This window comes from Calypte anna, chromosome 5A, assembly GCF_003957555.1.
Source record: "Calypte anna isolate BGI_N300 chromosome 5A, bCalAnn1_v1.p, whole genome shotgun sequence".
NCBI classification, from domain to species: Eukaryota; Metazoa; Chordata; class Aves; order Apodiformes; family Trochilidae; genus Calypte; species Calypte anna.
The window spans coordinates 37452544-37472835 of NC_044251.1; the positions used below are offsets into that span (position 1 = coordinate 37452544).

At 43.8% G+C, this 20292-nt stretch overlaps 1 protein-coding gene across 1 annotated transcript in view; it reads right to left on the reverse strand.

Moving 5' to 3' along the window:
• The window catches only part of PRKCH (protein kinase C eta), a 121006-nt gene that overhangs the window by 60827 nt on the left and 39887 nt on the right, over nucleotides 1–20292 (reverse strand). Inside the window, exons 3-9 of the mRNA XM_030451914.1 lie at nucleotides 9629–9779; nucleotides 8673–8707; nucleotides 7132–7220; nucleotides 5391–5520; nucleotides 4351–4478; nucleotides 2425–2568; nucleotides 1594–1767 (exon numbers count right to left, since the gene is read on the reverse strand). Of these exons, the coding sequence (XP_030307774.1) occupies nucleotides 1594–1767; nucleotides 2425–2568; nucleotides 4351–4478; nucleotides 5391–5520; nucleotides 7132–7220; nucleotides 8673–8707; nucleotides 9629–9779 (851 nt within the window). The remainder of the gene's footprint in view (nucleotides 1–1593; nucleotides 1768–2424; nucleotides 2569–4350; nucleotides 4479–5390; nucleotides 5521–7131; nucleotides 7221–8672; nucleotides 8708–9628; nucleotides 9780–20292) is intronic.

A 20292-nucleotide genomic window follows, 5' to 3' on the forward strand; every position in this document is an offset into this window, starting at 1 on the left:
ATCAACCCAGAAGACCTTGTCAGCACCCACAGCAGATTGCATTCATTTTTTTGAACATGACGGATGGTAGTAGCACAATGACCTTAAATCTTCCCTGAATCCATGGGAAATACTCTACACAACCCAGGAGCACACTTGCCATTTTCACATCTACATTGCAATTCAGTGAGGAAAGCCATAGCAAAGAGCATAGCAATGAGTTGCAAGAACCACTGCTATCCCACATCTGACATCAAACAACACACATCAATACTGGACTTTCCTGATTTTTTTTACATTAGAACTTCAGGAAAACAATTAAAATCAGGGGCTATTGTCTTCATATTATGACATAAAAGAGGAGTTTCCTTGGTTACTAGTGACAACAGTGAGCTTGATGTTTTGTTTCTGCTATACAGCACAGCTGTTCTGTGAACAACTTGAGCTATATACTGAAAAAAACCCAAAAAACAAGAAACCACACACACCAACAAACCATCTCATTTCTATTATATGAGTCTACTCAAGAGCTCCACCCAAAATGAGCACAGTTGTTAAGCTCCATAGCTGGCTGTTGCATCACCCCAGTGAGAGGAGAAACTGGTGGGTGGCAAGATGCATTTGTCTGCTGCTTCCCCTCTGACCTCCCTAGAACTAGGATTTTGGGTTAATGTAGGAGGAGTGAAGTCACAATTAAAATGGCAAATTTCTCCTGCCTCTTCTAGGGGGCAAACAAACTCTGTCACCACTTAACCATGTACAAAAAGCAACTGGAAAGGAACCCAGACAGTCTGCAAGAGCTACGCTGCAGAAAATGCTTTGGTCCTAAAAACAGCTCAGCTCAGGGACTCCCAAACTTTTTCTGGGACACTGCTGTGGCCATCACCTTCCTTCATCAAAGCCCCTCCTCTCCCCCCATCCCATCAGCAAAAACCTTCTACCCACATGCACACCAGAGGAGTCCCTAAGCTGTGTGCAGCATGTATGCCATCCTCCATTGAGGTACCCACACAAAAAGTGACAACGATGCCACCATTTGTCTTCTCCACACAAGAAGAAATACCAGCTGAATATGGATCTGATTCAGTGTCCACCCGTCTCAATAAGATCCTTTCCACTAATCCCAGAAGGATCCTCCATTCACTTCTGAGCACTATACAAGGGCTGATAGAGACAGGAGGCTAGCCCTGCTCTTCCAAGTACAATTCACTGAGTTTGCAGATAATTCAAATGCAAGTACAGTCCTGTTAAAATTCAGGTACCAAGACAGCAGAGCCTGAGGTCCCACAGCAATAGGAGAAGGCTGCAAGTCTTAAGACATTTGCACATATGGGATTGGGAACATTCAATGGCACAGAGATGCTTCTAGGAAGATACAAAGAAAGCCTTCCCTGTTATTAGTATTTTGTTAGGGAGCTTACAACAAGCCAGGACTTTATTTACCAAATGCCCAGTGGATGTTTAAGGTAGAATATAGCAGAGTGCTTTGTTCACACTTCAGTAGAGAGGTTTCTCCTGGACATGTGGACATGTAGTCTCCAGGACTACAGGCCAGGGACCAAATACACAGGATACTTCCTCTGTCCTGAACACACCAACCTGAGCTATACTTACAGCAGTCTGGAAGCAGCAGTAGAGCTTGGTGAGGAATGGGTGGTTCCTTGCTAAGGAGAGGATGCGTTTCTCAGTCATAGTGCATTCAACATCATCATCTTGGAGAATGACATCCTTCTTCAGTACCTTCACTGCATAGAGCTGCCCGCTCTCTTTCATCTTGGCAAGCATCACCTAAACAAAACAGGAAGGTGAGTCCCAAGAGCTGAGCCCAGCAAAGCTTTCTGACATTAGAAAGGGTCAGTTATCCCATGACCAGGCTTGTGGATGCAAGCAACTCAGCCTGTCAGTAAGGACATCAGTGTACAATCAGTGAGAGAGGCTGCTGTCTGCAGAAGGCCTCTCTGGATGGAAATGCCTGCATACATTGCTCCAACATCTCACTGGTGGAAGCTCATCCAGGGCAAACCCCCTGAGCAGTGCCATCCATCTCATTTCCCTTCTCAGTTATCAGATTCAAATGCACTGTTTCATATTGGCTTTATGGCAAAGCAGAGAAACGAAACCCCCATCTCACTGCCTTTGAAACCACTGCCTTGTTTCCTTTAAAGGAGAAGTCTTTACATGCTCCAAGAAATGCTGCCCAAACGGGTGCTAATGCACACACTTGCAGTTTCTGGTATGAGCCCTGGCATGCAGCTCTTCCCTTGGTTGCTTGCCTTCTTCTTTTTTGCAATATCAGTTCTTCACTTTGCTGTCAACTTTTTTTTTTTTTCTCTTCCCTTTCCTGCCTGATCTCTCCAATCAACATAATGAAATAACATCATCTACCTTAAAACTTCTCCTATGAGTAACATGGTTTTCTCCAAGAGAGCCATGAGTAACATTCACCTTTCCAAAACTGCCTTTTCCCAGCACACGAAGGAAGGTTAAGTCTTGGATTCCCAGTTTGCTTGCTGAGCTCTCACTAACGTTGTTGCCATCTTTCAGGCTGCCTTTCCCCTGATGTCTCAAAGTAGATCTTGAAACCAGTTTCTGTATAGGAAAGTAAAGAAGTATCAGTCTGCATAGAAATTAAGACTTTTGACTCAGAAGTGTACACAGCCTGCAGAAATCCAAGTCTCCTAACACCAAAGTAAGGAGAACTGCACCATTTCTGCCATATCTGAAGTGCTGGCGAGATGTAGAACCTAAGCAGGTTTCATATGAATCTCTTAGGTTTCTACCTGATTTTAAGACACCTAAGGCTCAGTTCAGTGGGTCCTAAACTTCAAAGTACTTTTCTTTCCTACACACAGGCTGCTGGTTTCCTCCACTGCTGTAAATTCAATGAATGAAATGCTGCTCATTTCCATGTCAGCAGTGAGGGGTCTGCATTTCTAGGAAGTGTACCAGTATTAGCACACATTTCTAGAGCTTGTGGTTTACAAAGATTAAGTCAACATCTGGTGCTCTCTGCTCGTAGCTCTCCAGGTATGAGTATGCAGAGAAGCCACCAATACTTTTTATTCAGTCTGAACAAAGTCACACAGACTTCTTGAGCTCCATCTTGTGTCTACTTTAATGTAAAGCAAAAGTCTTCTTGCAGGGCAGGCTTGTCTGACTGCCACAGAAAAGGCAACAGCACCCAGCAAAACTCCCAAGAGATTTCAGCTTGCAGCACAGCCTGATCACCTACCTAGAGCCTTTCACTCACAGATAATGAGAAGAGATTGTTAAACACCAAGCATAGATTTTTGTTTTCCTGGTTTCATCCCCTCTTGATGTGCAGACTAAGCAAACAACAGGTGCTAACAAGTGCTTATCTTTACAGACCTGAGAAAGGAATGTAAGACTTGTGTTTCCCAGGACAACTCTCCCCCTGAACTGCTACAGCATGAAGAGCAAAAATCAGAGTCTCCTTAGCTACAAGCATACTGAAATCAAAGGGGTCAGCAAAGCCTAATAAGCAGGTTAGGATACAGTATCACATGCCCAACTAATGTTGCTGATTAACTCTATGACAAGATTTACCAGGTCTGGCAGTTATGTTTTGGGTTTTAATAGTTTCTTTTTCATCAAATAAAATTAAACAGACAAACACGTTATTATGGGTTATTGTAGCATCAAGCAAACTCACTTTTAAAAGCTGCTAGCCAAGGAAATGTGATGAAAACTTTTGTCAGATGACAGCTCTGATTTCCAAGCCCTTTATGGGAATTTTCAGTTAATCTCTTAGAGTGTGTTTTAAACACTCTGCATAGAAACATATTCAACAGTTGGATTTTTAGGATGCTTTAAATACTGACAAGCAGAAATTGTACATGTATGTCCCAATACTGGCAGCAAGCTCACTAGAACCCTGGCTTGGACAGCAAACACCAGAGATGAAGTTGTTTTGACAAGGACACTAAATTTTAGCTGGGTAAACTGTAGTAAAAGGAGAAATGTTTTCCCCAAAATGACTCGGGAAAAACAGAGACAAAGTGGAGAAGATAACCTTGGCCTTTGCTTGACCACTCATTAGTTTGGGGTCTTATTCTCTTCTCATTCATGCCAAACAGATAAGAGTCCATTAAGTTCCACCACTGTGAAACATAAGCAGACAGCAAAGCAACACCTATAGATTAAAGTCTCCATCAGTGTAAACCTGGAAAAATCCATTTTCCCAGTGAAGTCTTTACCACAAGGCACAGACAGTAGCAATCTACTCACATAGTCCACCACCCAAAGCCTTAACTGAAGTCTGACTTCTCCTGTACCTATATAGACTCAGCTGCAAATATTTTCAATAGAGGAGAAGGAAAAAAAAAACCAAAACAAAACAAAACCACTCACCGAATTTGGGGAAATGCTTCCTGGCTGCAGACCCATGCATGCCAAGGTTTTGGCAAGCTCTGCTGAGTTCACCCCACAGTTGGGTGCCACGTTCGCTTGGCATCGGATGTGGACGTTCATTTTACAGACTGTCAGGGGGGATGGTGGGGATAGAAAGGGAATGCAGAATAAGAATTAAAATAAAGTAGAGGGATTTACTGCTGAGAAATAATTTAGCAAATCTGCTTCAGGATCTGGATCTACCTTTTGTCCTTAAACTTTACCACTGACCTTAGCAGAAACAAAATGAGGACTCTCTTAAGAGAATAAACTCCTGAAAATCAAGAATAGACCTCAAACCCTCCAGGCAGGGTGCCAAATTGCCTGAAGCTACTGATAAGCACATGTTTGTCAGGTATATAAATACCAGTGCAGCTATGTCTAATTAAGATTTATAATGCCAAAGAATTTACAACAAACTTCCCCTGCATTTGCAGGTATCTAATCTTAAAGGTATTTTGTTCAATGGGAAACTAAAATCTTTCTTGCTTTCCTTCCTGGATGCACATACACCCTCTGGTGGGAGATGCAGGTACATGAAAACTGTTTGTTACCCATATGATTTTGCAGTCTGAATAACTGAAACAAAAACATAATACCAGGTCATGCTTCATCATCCATCATCCATCAGCAGTGTGACAGACAAGGTAGTCAACCTAAAGCTGTGACCTTTTTTTCTCCTCAGGTGCCTTTACATTTGTCTTATCTCATTAGCTGTGAAAATGCCTTCAGGTAAATGGAAAAATGAATGCAGGAAGCAGCAATACCCAGGACTACTTTCAACAAAACCAGTTAAACAAAGCTGTGCTCAGAGTGCAAAGTAAAGTCCTTCAGGAAGACTGAGTTTAAAAACTAGATCAGCATTTTTGTTATTTCTCACAAAGATGCCTATTCATTGCTCAGCTTTCTGTTGAAGGTTGCACAAATCAAGCCTACACAGTGCATCAAGAGTTTTAAAATATATTTACTTTGTGAAAAGTCTACAGTAAGAGGCTGCTCACTTTTACACTGTAGTCCCTGTCGCATGATTCCCCAGAGCAAGGAACCACAGTGGTCACAGAAAGTTGGGACTTTGTAGTTGTGGACGCTGAATTTATGAGGGATGTTGATTCCAAACCTCTGTTCAGTCACCTGAAGCACCAAAAGAAGAACACAGATTTAAAATTCAAACACATACAAATAACCTCATGTTCATGTGTTTAAGTGCAAAACTCTGAAAATAATTCCAACTCAGAAAACATCCCAATCCAGCACCTCACTGAGGTTTATTGCATGTGAGCACTGGGTGACCAACCTCACCTGCCACGAGCCTCCTCTGGTTTCCTGGCCAGTCAGGTTGATCTAACTAACAAAGTAGATTTTTAAAAGGGATGCCAAGTCAATCCTAAATTGTTCAATCTAAGTTAGAATTGTGGATTACCTCATCACAAACTTACCACACTGAAGTGCCACATAGAAATTATGTTAGCAACAGCATTTTGTAACTAACCAGTTTTCAAAATATTAACTTGCACACTATGTACAAGAATATAACTTTAGATCAAACTGTTTCATTTAATATAGAACATATTTCCAGCTCCTCCTAAAATTCTCATTTGTCTTCTCACCCTCTTTGTTATAAACAGCCTTTCATTTCACATCCACATTTTGCTTCCATCACTTGCTCTCATCCCCTTTTTAACCTTGTTCTTTTCCAACTGTGAATCATGCAGGTCTCAAAGACACCTGAGAAAACATTAGACCAGCTGAAGAAATGCATCCCCATTCAACTTCTTCATTGCTTTCACAAAGAGAAGTCAAGGGTGAGGCTGAAACAATGAATCTGAGTGGTGCCTCCTCACCTCTGTCTTCTTTTACAGTTGCTTAGAGGTGTTATAAACCCTTCCTAATCCTTAAAAAAGGGGTGAGAAGACTCACCATTTAACTTTCACTTTAGCCTTAACTTCACTTCAGCCTTAAGCATTTTAACTTATTTTCATCTGGTTTGGCATGCGTCCTTTTAAGAAGTTTAGCTCAGCAGTTGGAAAGCAAGAAATAACAAGCAAAAGCCAACTCTTTATCTGCACTGGAAAGAAAGTTTCTGCATGGCATGCAATACAGAGCTATCTCCTGATTAAAAATATTTCCACTGAATTTTCCTCAAATGGTTATTAAATAATTTCCAGTTGCTGAAATGAGACATGCAATGTACAGGGCAGTTTTAGGTGGGGATGTTACTCCTGCCAAATACAGCCCAAAAGAAAACCTTCAGAAACACAAGTTATGCAAGGGTTCTTCATTGCGACATAAATAATTTCATAGAGTAAAGGTGTGAAGCAATGACTAAATGGGCACTTTAAATTACCAGAAAAGAAAAAAAAAAGAGGAATAACAATGACCAGTGATTAGATTTTAAAGCCAGAGGAACCCACATTAAGGACTGGGCACCAAATTTTGATGACAACACAGTTAATCATGAAAGATAATTACTGAGGAAAACAGTGGATTTGCTTTTTTTTATGTTTTCCAATGCAGACACTATGCCTTCCTGAACTATCTGCTAGTTCAATGAATTACTGGGATTAATAGAAGAACAAACAGATGATATTGCATAGCCTTTATGCATGTCCCTATCACTCCTCACTATAAATCTAAGAATTAAGATAACACAGAGTAAATTCTATTACAGGACAATGTCCAACAGTCCAGAAAGCCTCATGATTCATCAATAATGTTCACCCAAAATAACCCCTGTGACTTTACCTTGAGATCGTTCTTGTTGGTATTGTTTTGGCACGTGCAAGCTGTAACGATGAGATGATGGCAACGCTTGTGTACAACACAGGTGCACACTGGGAAATAAAAGAGGAATGTTGAAAAGAGCTGTTGGAAGACTCAAAACACATCAACCCATCAGCTGGGTTCTTCAAGGCTCAGCTATATCATCGGGACACAGTAAAGAGATGAGAAATAACCAGTGGCTTGAAATTTCCCTACTCTTATAGCAGATCTGGAGATGTATTCCAAATCCATTCCAAAAGAAATTCTGCACTGGATCAGTCATTCATACAACCTTGAAAACAGCTGCCTATATAAAATACAGGTGATGCTCACAGAAACAACTGTATACCTTCACAAATGAACTAAAAAACATGTGCTGTTAGAATTATTTAGCAACGAGTATTTCTCTCAACACACACAAACAACATTGGAGAGGTCTAAGATATCAAAAAGCCACCCCTACATCTCAGTGCTTCCTTCTGTGGATACCCAAGTGAACCCTGCCCAGGTCAATCTGTCATTAAGGCTCAGTGCAATGTTTGGAGCTGGACAACAGTGGCTGGGCTAATTAGCAAGTCCATCAAGGGACATAATCAGCCCCTAAAGCAAAGTTGGATTCTCTCCAGGTCTGAAGCTGGCTTGGCTGGAATGAACTTGGATTCCTCCCCCAGTGTGCACAGCAGACACCATCAAGGGCCACAGCTACGGCTGACCTGAGATTTCTGTAATGGAAACTGCATGTTGCAGAGGTGCTGCTGGGTTCTGTTTGTTGCCAACTCAAGCTTGCACTAATAAGGGTCTATCAATAACATTCACTTTCACCCAGAAACTTTATGCAGGGGATCCACTTTGTTTACTTGTAGCTTCCTCTCACATGAGGACATCAGTGCCCTGTGACATTGCACAAGGAACAGGCTGTGTTAGAAAGCTGTACCAGTGACCAGACATCCAAGTAATACAATAAAAATAAATAAATTAAACCTTACAATAGAAAAAGGGAGAAGAAGAACAATAATTAAATGCAAACATCACATACACCTGTACAGGCATCCAGGTAAAACATGCATTCAGACAGATGTACTGTGCCAGCCCACAGAGCTGTCCTTTAAAGAGGTCACATCCCCAAATTCCAATTTGTTAAAGGAGAAAGGACTAGAGGGTGGCCACTCCAGCAGGATAATTTGTGTCCCAATACCAGCTTACCACTGTCCTCAAGGGACACTGGATCTCTCAAGCCAGCTGGGTGTTGTATCTATTTAGCAACCCAGTGGACCTACAGAGGAGGAAAAGGGGGTGAAACATGGCAACCAGACCCCTTGGTGTGTGCATGCACGTGGGTGTTTGTGTGCCTGCAAAGCTATCAGCCCCACAGCTGCTTAAATACATAGTTTTGGCTGACTGGGGAGGGAGAGGAGTGGTGACTTCAGAGAAGCTTGTAAGCATGGGATGTCCCAGCAGCAGAGGAGACAGCTCCTGAGACAGCACATCCAAGACACACACGGTGCAGGAGCAGAGCACCTTACCTTGGCACTGGTATCCCTGCTTCCCAAACACGCCCCTGTGCAAAACAAAATAGAAACCTAATTTAACATCAGAGAGTCTTCTTGCAGGTCATTTACAGAAGAGAGACACCAAATGACCAGATCCCCAGGGCAAAACTTCCCAGGATTTTTATGGTTTAATTCAGCACAGGGGTGTGAGAATGTGACAGCACCACAAGGGCTGCAGCTGACAGGAGAGGCTGTTAACATGGATGTTATTCCCAATATTCCACCTCACACTGGTTTCTGAAATATTTCACTTTATTACAACACACATCACACTTAGACTGATGCCAGTAGCCCACACCCTGTTATTATCTCTCCCACTTCATGCTGTTTTGAGACATAATCTAAGTTTTTCTCCCCCTCTCTGCCTACTCCCTCACATGGATCACCCCACACCTCTGATGGCTTTTCTGTTCTCAGGCATTTTCTCTAACCTTTCAAGCAACTGTTTTGTTGTGTTTATTGTTTGGGTTTTTTGGGGTTTTTTTATTGTAATCTCAAAGCTCCACTCGAGTTAATATCTGGATTCTTTCTCCAGATTCCCTGCGTTGCTTTTTTTGCCCCCTGAAATAATCACAGAAAGTTAGGGGTTGGAAGGGACCTTGAAACATCATTGAGTCCAACCCCCCTGCCAGAGCAGGGTCACCTAGAGTAGGTCACACAGGAACATCTATGCTTACAAGCAATGAACACTGCCCCATCCCCACACCCTCCCAATGCTTCCAAGCACACATCACCTCTGGCCTTTCTGCAGAAGATGCCAGTTAGCACCACAAAGGTACCCTTGCTAAGCCTGGTGGCCAGAGGATCACATTGGTGTCCCACAGTGAAGTACAGAATAACTGATTCAAGGATCTGGGGTGTCATGCTGGTTCTCAAAAAAAGCAAAAGGTGTGGGAAGCTCCACACCACTGCATTGGAGCCATTCTTACCAGATGAACTCCCTGCAGTGGGAGCAGTAGGTGGGCTGTCTCAGGTAGGTAGCCATGAATTTGTGCCCATTCACCTGATGCACTCGCCTCCTCATCGCCCGCTGGCGCTTCCGAGTGAGGTTCTTAAAAATTCGATCCCTCTGGAGGGTCCCTGTGCAAATGGAAAAAAAAAAAAAAAAAAAAAAAAAAAGAAACCCAAATCATTGACATGATTACACACAGATATTATTATTCCTGGTTTTCCCAGGCCAGGAAACGCTTTCAAAGGCCACGACTGCATTCCTGGTTTAGAAGTTGGGGGACCACGCTCCAGGATGAAGGAAGCATCTGGGCCAGGCAGCAGAGGCAGCTAATTGCAAAGGCTGCTTAGCTCAAAATTACATTCTTCACCTAGAAATAATCACCTCTTCCCATCGTCCTCTCAGCTCCTCTCCCATGTTGAGACTTGTCACTGACCCAGTAATTCACAAGCTGTAAACAGACCAGAAGCTCAAGGCCAGTAAGTTATTATAACTCATTCCTTTTTGGGCAATAACTCCTCAAAACATGACTGTGTGCAAGCAACTGTCCAGCCATGCCCATGCCTGCCAAGCCAGAGCGATGCCTTGCCCCAGGAACAGTGTTTATCCCCTTTCTCATGCTGCACTTCAGTATCACCACCTGTAAAAACTCTTCCTGTACTGGATGAAAAGGCACAGCCTAATTTTTCAAGGATTGTTGGCTGTTTGATGTGTGCTACTCTTAGCTTTCCTTAAAGAGCTCGGTTTCAAAAGGGAAGGTAATATTTTCAACTTCTGGGCAGCAAGGACACAGGAACTGCTGGCATTCAACATTGTCTCAGACTTCAGTTTAATTTTTTAGAAATTTTTTTTAACGAGTTTAGCTCAGCCATGCGATGGGTTGGCCCTGGATACCAGGTGCCCACCAAAGTCACTCTATCATTCCCCTCCTAACTGGTCAGGGAACAAAAAATACAATGAAAATCTGATGTGTCAAGATAGGGACAGGGAGATCACTCACCAGTTGCCACCACTGGCAAAACAGACTTGACTTAGAGAAATTATTGTAATTTATTACCAATCAAATCAAAGTAGGATAATGAGAAATAAAAACAAATACCAAAAGCACCTTCCCTCCATCCCTCCCTTCTTCCTGGACTCAATTTCAATCCCCAGTTGTCCACCTCCTGCCTGCAGCAGCACAGGGAAAACAGAATGGGGGTTGTGCCTGGTTCATCACACGTTGCCTCTGCCACTCCTTCCTCCCCAGGAGGACACCTCACACTCTTCCCCTGCTCCAGCATGAGGTCCCTCCCACCATAGCCAATCCTTCATAAACTTCTTCAATGTGAGACCCTCCCACAGGCTTAAGTTCTTCATGAACAGCTTCAATATGTGTCCCTTCCATGGAGTGGAATCTCTTCAGGAAGAGATTGCTTCAGCACGGGTCCCTTGCAGGGTCACAAGTTCCTCCTGTAGCTGTTCCACAGGCTGCAGATCCATATCTGCCACACTGATAACCTCCATGGGGCTGTTGGGGACAACCTGCCTCACCATGGTCTGCAGGAGAATCTCAGCTCCAGCCCACCTCCTCCCCTTCCTTCTTCACTGACTTTGGTCTGCAGAGTTCTTTGTCTCACAGATTCCCACTCCACTCTTCTGTGCCTACAGCTGTAGGGTTTTTCCTCCTTGTGTCACTGACACAAGGCAGAGCACAGCTCTAGATCAGGAGAGCCATTCCCTTACAGCAGCAGGCATCTGACCTGCAGACTACAGCTGGTCCTCAGGGTCCTTGCACAGACCAGGTCAGACCCAGCTGAGCTTCCCAGATCAAAGCCACATCTGGGGCACACTTGGCTCAGAAGAAAGAACTCTAATTTGCTGGTTTCAAGCTAGCTGCTTTGCAAACTGAAGCCCTGACAACACATGCATTCTGGGGACACAGTCTGCTCGAGGTGATCGTGCACCAGTGTCCCTACTCAGGACTCATTTTAGGCATGGACTGGATGCAAAACAAATTCCAGCTTCTGCCAAACCCTTTGCACAGATGCACACAGGAAGGGACAAGAGGTCTGTAAACTTCCCACCCATCAGATCACTCCAGAGCAGTGGGCTGGCAGCAGTACCCAAACACAGCTGTTACCACACAGCTTCATTTACCCAGAAAAAAAAAAAAAAAAAAAAAAAAAGGCAGAGCATTTCTCTGCTTTCAACTAGCTTTGCTGCTTAACCACTGGGGGATCAAGGAAAAAAAAAAAAGCTGTCAACCTGATCAAGGCTTGAAATGCAAGAGTCCCACATCACAGCAGTACTTCCCAGTCCTCTTTGTAGAAGTGGAGATAAGGAAAACCACCCTGTCAGTACTGAACCCAGCCACTTCAAAGGGCCTGAGCCACACAATGTATTTTTCCCAGTATTCTTGCCACACAGGTTTAGAAGCAAAGCAAGCCATAAAGCTGGAGGAGTTTGGGGTTGGTTTTTTTGCTGTGTTCTCCCAGCCACTTATGCATGTGTCCCATTCAGGCACTAATGGAAACCTCCTATCCAATGGCATAACTGAGACATGGAGCATGGCTTCCCTTCAAGACAGCTTGCAGTTATTTTTAATATGGAAGCACATGCTACAAATTAAGATTTTCCCATTAAAACATAAAAAAGGGTGTGGGGCAGCTCATCTTAAACACTTAATAGAAACTTGCTTTCTCGCTGCAGAGCTTCAAGCAGCTGAGCAGAGAGAGGCTGGTGCAGAAAAGCACCTTTTAGGAAAGCGCTTGAACATGTCCTTAATCCTCCCTGAAACCAGCTGGACCCAAGAGACCACAGCAATTGCCAGCCTGAATCAGAACATCAGTCCATCTAGTTCAGCATCCTGCCCCTGCCAGTGGGCAACCAGTAACACATGACAGCAAGATGGAGGAACCCTGCAGATGGGAGATAATTAGCTTCTTTCCCCCACACAAGATGTTATTTTGATCTCCAGAAGTAAGAACTGATGTGCAGTGGTTTAAAATCCTTTCCAAAGCTTTAATCATCATTGCACAGTTCCAGTAGACTTGTTACCCACCATAGCAAACATGGCTGAGAAGAACTTCAAGAGGTCAAGCAGTTCACCTCTTTTCCCAAAAGAAAGATCAAGAGTCAGATGCTTCATTGAGCCCAAGCCTCCTGCAGCTTCATGGGAGAATTGAAAAAAATGTTTTTAGAAAATCCATAAAATTCAAGAGAACATCTCCTTGATCTAGGTTTAAGCATATGCTTAAATGTTTTTCTGGATCAGGGCCAGAAAACATAGTTGACAAAATGTTTTGATGTTCAGCACGCATAGGAGGATTTCCAAGGCACAGAAAGGGAAGAACAGGGTTTGTGAGTGGGTGGTGAACACTTCAGAGCATCACCTAAAGAAGAAGCCCAGTCACCAGCTTGCTCCATAACAGCTGCTCCATTTGAAGCCCAACAGCTGATGCCCTTTAAGTTCATGCACTCACATTTACCAGAGTTTAAGAGAATATGTTCCCAGTTTAGCTCACATCACTTCTGATTGCTACAGTTCCCCTCAAGGATCAGCATGGAGCAATTGCCCCCCTGGTGCTCTCCAGGCAGCCCACACACCACCAAGAGCAAACCAGCCTCATGTATTAGGAACGGGGGACACTTGAGGGTGGCCCACAAAGCCACCAATTGGGACACTGTGGTACAGCCCTGTGGTCTGTCCAGCTTTGTGGATGTTACAATTTTAAAATGGCTCAGGAAGACAAAAAAAAAAAAAAAAAAAACAAACCCAACAGGCACTTAGTTTTTCCTGGGCAGCCTGGGGAATGCCCACACTGCTGGATCACATCATCCACATCCAGCCTTGAGCCTTCTCCTCTCAGCTGTGCTTAGCCTCCACCTCCTGTTCTCCAGACACCAATACCTCCTTTGACAGCTTCCATCTTACAGATCTGCTTTCCTTTAAAACACATGCCACAAGTTTGTCTTTTTTGTTGTTTTAAAAGCAATATTCACATTTAAAACATTCCTCACATTCCACTTTTTCCCACAGTACTTGGGTGCATTTTCCTGCTAGTTTCTCCAGATGCTGCACATCCTCTAGGTGATCCTCACCCATGTTTATACTCACCTCATTACATTACAGCAAACCTAAGCATGACTAAGCAGAAGACTGCATTACTTTTCACAAGCAATCAGCTCTTTTGGGTACTGCTCTTCCCACTTCCTGATGCCTTATTGAGCAAAATGAGGAGGGAGGACACACTACAACTTCAGCCACACCTTTTGAGACCAGGCATAGCTGCAGGTGATCACCTACCACGTGCTCTGGTGGATCTCCATATATAACCACATCCCACAGAACAAATCTCTCTTTCAGAAAACTTGGGCACTCACCCATCCCACGCATCCCACCACGGGACAGGCAAGTTCAAGCCTCCACCAAGGTGCAAGTGATTTTAGATAGTGGAATATAAAGCTCCCAAAACCACCTTCCTCCCAAACACTGAGATGGCAAATCCTAAGCTCACACCCACAACATCTCCAGATCAACTTCCAGCACCACTGAGAGAGAGGTTGAATGCAGAAACCATCAGCACAGTGCTGGTGGACAGGGTGGCCAACAGAGCAGCCTCTTGTGCCTCTCACCTTTAGAGTCAGAGGATGTAAAGACATTACAGACATTTTCCCACTCGTGTTCTGTGCTCTGGTTGAGAGCATTTGACAAAACTGCAGCTCTAGACCACTTGAGGAGACCCAGAATTTTAAAAGCCTCTAATTTCTGGGTAAAGCAACAACCACCATGAATGGTTCAGATCTCCAAATACTGCTATAAAAACAGGCAAGTAATTGCTCAGTGAAGGGAGTTGTCCACATCCATGGTTAAATTTGGACGTCTGTAACTATGGGGTATTTACTTTGCCTGGCTATGTACAAAACTAACTATAAAGTTCAATACTAAAAAGCCTCTTCCCCTTTTGTCCTCTCTACTCATGCCTAACACGTGTTTATGGCAGTGGAAATTATGCAGGCAGAGGGAGAGAAGAATAAATAACCCACCAAGTCATCTGAGGACATCTGCAGGCACTACCACACCACTCACTGCCCCTGAGCTTACCTGATCCTGCCTTTTCTGGCAAAAGATTTTCCCCCATCCTCTCCCCCCTGTTTTTAATTCCAGGGGGTAAAGGAAGTCCTTACAGTGGTGAAGTAACTACAGCAGGGAGACAAGGGGAAGAACTGCAGGATGAAGTTCTGTGTAGGTAACTACCTGTGTCATGCAGTTCACAGTATTATAGATTCATAGATTAGTTTGGGTTTGAAGGGACCTCTAAAGGTCACCCAGTCCAACCCCCCTGCAATAAGCAACTAGATCAGGCTGCTCAGAGCCTCACCTTGAATATCTCCAGGGATGAGGCCTTAAGTACCTCCCTGGACATCCTGTTCCTTTTTTCCACTACCCTCATGGCAAAGAACTTTTTCCCAACATCCAGTCTAAATCTATTCTTCTCTAAATGGCAAAGCTAAAGCCTGTCAGGTCTCACCTATTGGAAATCAATCTCACCATCACATTATCAGCTGCTGCTGTAACACTGGCATGGCAAAGGTCTTCTGGGTACATCCCAACATGTGACAGTTTCTAGTGTTATGCTCCCATACACAGATTGATGGGATTTTTTATTTGAAAGAAATAAAGATATTCAAAATAGCAAAGTAAATAGCCTTAAACAACAATCCTAATGGATTAAAACTTAATTAAACCTTTTTCTTTAATTAGCAGGATCCCATTGCACTGAGTGATAGAAGAGTGCAGAGCAGAGATCAAGCACTGACCTTTAATTAGACTGAGACTGACAGCCCTCACCTCTTGCAAGCACCACAGCACTAAACAATTACTTCAAATCAGGGTAAATGCTCATCTAAGCCCATGCCCTAATAGTGAGTAGTAGTGAGTGTTTGGGGAAAAGAAAATATAAAAGAAATCAAGTAAACAGGTGGGGGAGGGGAGTACACACATCCACACATCTCCAGGCATTAATGTGGAGGTGTTCTCTCAATATTTACCTAACAGTGTTCTTCCTCACATCTACTGAATATAAACATTGGTTAACCCAAGACAAACCAAGATGTTTATTTTCCAAGCTGGAAAACACATATCTTATGGAAAAAAATCCCTTTACAAAGGCTTGGTATCTTTTAACCAATGGTTTTATCATTATAATCCTATTCATGATCAAAGCCATGGGAAGCCTTGCTAATTAAAACATTATAAACACAACAGAGAGTTGAAGAGAGGCTGACAGCCCATCTCTGAAAAGAGAATTTAAAGGCTATGACCCAAAGTGGTATTTCCATTGCTGACTGTTCTGCTTCACTAGTACTAGCACTGCAGGGTGAAAACCTCTCCTTTCCTTACTACTGCAAAGCTTTAGATCCAGTTCCCCTCAAAAGTGACTTGAACGTGTGATTTGGCCAGCTGGAAAACAGTCACATCTGCAGAGATCATATTAACTACACGGGGTTTCTTCTCCACTTTATGTCCATCAAAGCTCCTGTCCTGCTGCTGCTTCTGCCAGTTGGCACGTGAAACCTGACTGGTCCAAATCCCAGGAGAGGCTCATTGCAAAGCAAACATGTGGCACATCAAACACTGGGACTTATGTTTGATCCAGCTGCCATTTCCCCCTCTGAAACTGGATAAAGTTTTGTACAAAGACCAGAGAAAAAGCCAGCTAGTGCAGGCAGAACTATCTTGTCTTCTATTAGGACTTCACAGAAAACCCATCTTAATTCATCTTTTAGATGGTAATTCATCTTTTTAGATGCTCACCCAGAAATATTGCCTGGAAGAACAAGAAGGAACAATGATGCTCTGAATCAAAAGCAGAGAGAGAATCAAGGTCAGGTTGGATGGGGCCTTAAGCAACCTGATGGGAGGTATCCTTGCCCATGCAGGGAGGTTGGAACTAGAGGATCTTTAAGGTCCCTTGCAGCCCAAACCAGTCTGTGATTTTATGATAAAAAAAAAAAAAAAAAGAGTTTTCCCACTGATGAGTAGGAAACAGCATTATTTGCAATGTTGGAAATGCAAAACAGCACTGCACTGAATCACACAGAACTCTGCACACAAGGCAAGGTCTCTGTTTCTAGTCCAAGCCTAGGACATGAGCTCATCCCAGTGATAAGCAGCACTGAAACACTGAAGCTGAACAATGATGAGTGTGCAGCAGTGACAACAGGACCAATGAAGTCCACTCAACAGTTATTAGTGAGCATGACAGTGCTCATGCTATTGCTACATCATAGACTTATTTCTAGAAATACACAATGACATCAAAGCTCTGGTGGCACCAGTAGGTGAGGAAGAAACACAAAGCCAACAGGAACAGGCTTGACATTTCCCAGGCTTACCAGCTACAGCTCTGCTCCATCTGTCCCTGCTAACCTCACTGTTCATCTCTCCAGGGGGTATCCAGGATCAAGGACCTTTTAGGGAGGTTCAGTTTGCAGAGACTCTTGCACTTGGATGTGGCAGTGCAGGGACAAAGGGAGATCTCTGAAGAGATGGAGTGACCAGAATGTGGCTGTTGGGGACCATCCACAACTGCAGGAGGGCTGCAAAGGGGATGGTAGAGCCTGGTACTAGGGCTGAAGGAGGAATAGTTGCTTTTTATCTGTTTGCATAAGTTCTGTGAGAACATGAGAGAGGAGGAAGAAGGCAGCTTGAGAAACTCTGCTACCACTTTGAGTCTACCAACCAGTTATGAGTACTATACAGATCATTTTGCATAGAGTTTTAATCATGATTACCATACAGCTTTTCAGACATGCATGGGGCAGTTCAAAAACACTATTCCCCACATCTGCTTTTACAAGTTATTTCTGGGAAAATTGTTTCAGACATCTGTCTGTGGATGCTGACATGAAGCAAGGCACTGCAGTGTGTTATGCAGGGCTGAAAAATATGATTGGAAAAGTCTTTCCATTAATTTCTGCAGAGAGTAACAACAAACTGAGCAAATGGGATACCGAGGATAACAAAAGATTACAGCAAACACAGGCAAACCCTTGCCATAAGAGACCAGGCTCTCTGGGATTGCTGCTTGCCATCCCACTTGTGCTCTTCCAGCCACAGGCTGCAGAAAAGCTGCTGGCTGCCAAGCAGAATGTGTCTAAAGGGGACAGCCACTTCCCCTTCCCTCCTCTTTCCAGTCATATCATTGTGAGAGGAGGAAGGGGACAGCCCCATTTTTCACCCTGTGCTTAATTCTCTGCCAAAGGGAAGAATGATTTTACCAGCACTCCACTTTATCATTCCATCTCTGCAAGTTTTACATTAATTCAGAGATGGCAACCTCATGATACTTCTGTTTCAAAGAGAGTCCAGGCTGGAGTGATAATAGCAAAGAACTGTCTCAGCTTGCTCAAAGAGGAGATGCCAGGAGAGAAGGAATTTATTTCACATTAGAGGAGGGAACTGAGGGAGAGAGCAGAAACCTGAGCACTACAGAGCCCCAGGCAGGCACTGCATCTGCACAGCCAGCTCATATCTGCCCTTGCACCCAGCAGGAGCCAGAGAGTACCCACAAAGTTTGTAAAAATAAGATAAATTACCCAGGTTGTAACCAGTGAGATGACACATATGCACTTCACTCATGTTGTAGTAGGAGATGCCCAAGAAGACAGCCCAGACCCACTGCTCTCTTCCCTGATGGAGTCACCTCCCTACTCCTCAGACCTCACAGCACAACTCCATCTGCAGCCACTCCATAACCCAGTCCTGTCACACTGATCTGGGGTCAGAGCACACAAGAAATAAACAAGAAAAACTGTATTATTAAAAACATAAGTCTGACCCACACGAGCAGTGAGGCACTGGCAGCAATACCAACCTCTCCTCTTTACCTTCAGGCAGAAAGGCACGATCTGCTTGCACCCTTAATTTTATCATAAGATGGGGTCAATCTTCTTCATTACTCTAAGATGTGCAAATAATACTACTACCTCATACTTCTTACTGCATTGCTCATTAAGGCCTTAATAAACTGATCCCTCTCCCTCCTCCCCTAGCTAATTATAATCATTATTATTTCCCTGTGCTTAGGCAAGTGAATTTCCATTGTAAAACCTCCTGTTAGTCCTTCCCACCTATTAAACTCGAGAGAAAAAATGTTGAGATGTGATTTATTAGGGAAGGAGACCCTCTGAGCACATTATTCGTTAAAAACAGGAAAATAAAACTAACAAAGCAACTTTGATCTTTTTCCACGATTAATTCACACACCAGAAGCCCTCGAAAGTTTTAGAAGATTTCAAACTACACCAGCTCCAGAGCAGAAGTAGAACCAGCAGACTGACAGCATTTAAAGCATCAAAGCTACCAGCACCTGCAAAATCCTAGAGAAGAACAGAACTGGCAGGCTGGGCAAAGAGCAGGGAGATCATGAACCTTCCTCTGCTCCCACTGCCTCAAGGCTCATGCATGTTAACACCATCAGCAACACCCACGATGCTTGTAGGTGGCTCTGTAGTAGGGATCACAACATGCTATTAGGAGTCCCTACCCACACAGGGAAGCACAAGCTCCAAGTTAAATCTATTTTTAACCAGGTGAAGCTTAAAGCTGTTTTAAAATAATAGATGCTCTGGGGACATCCTTCTTTGGATGGGGCTATGTGGACAGCTTCAGAATTAAAATAATCTGCTCTGGTATTAAAACAAGGTTGTCCACACAAGGTCCACGCTCAACTAAATCTGCTTCAAATCCATACCTTTATGTTTAAGCAGTATAATTTCTCCAGAGGCACTGGCTTAACACCTGCCTCAAAGAAGGAGCATCAAGACAATATTCCTTATGCAACATGAGACAAAATGCACAAAGAAACCAGAATCAACAGAAAACCAGCTCATATGGGATTATCAAGCAGCCTGCACGGTTTTTCAGCAGTTTCACAAATGGCAACCGTGTCCCATGGCAGCCATCCCCAGGACAAAACCTCAAGCCATCCTCAGCAGGGGCACTGAACCTGGCAGTGAGGAAACAAACACTAACCCAAAGCACAACTGGAAAGTGGCCAGGAACAAATTGATTGGGAGAGCTAATTAAACAGGACTAGTTAAACCCTCCCCTTTTTCTGCTGTTGGGGCCTCCAACCACTGCCATGTGATGGCTCAGCCTTCCCTTGGTCCCTGCAGGTGCACTGACCTTGTGCTCACCTGGGAGGATGACCAACACCTGAATCACCAACCTGCAACACCCGGATTGGACTGATCACCCAACACTCCCTCAGACCCTGCCCAAGTGGTCTGGCTTCATACTCAGCTCTGGTTACACAGCTGATCCCTGGTACCATTGAGATTTCCATGTGGCAGCCTCTTAATAAGGTCTCTAATTGCAACACCCTTACAAAGCAGGTTGTTTACCATGTCAAACTCCCACACAGATTCCCACACACCACAGGCTGAGCAAGACACTGCCACAGCAAAGCATCTGTCCAAAAAAGTAAATTCAGCCCCAAATCTTGTACCCCAAGGTTATTGCTACCATGAAGATACCTGCCAAAAGGCAGCATCTCTTCCCATCAAGACAGCCCCCACCTTGATAAAGTGGCAAGGAAATATTCAGTGCTCAAGTTAGCAATTGCACTTGGCTCCATCCTAAAACTCTTCTGCAGA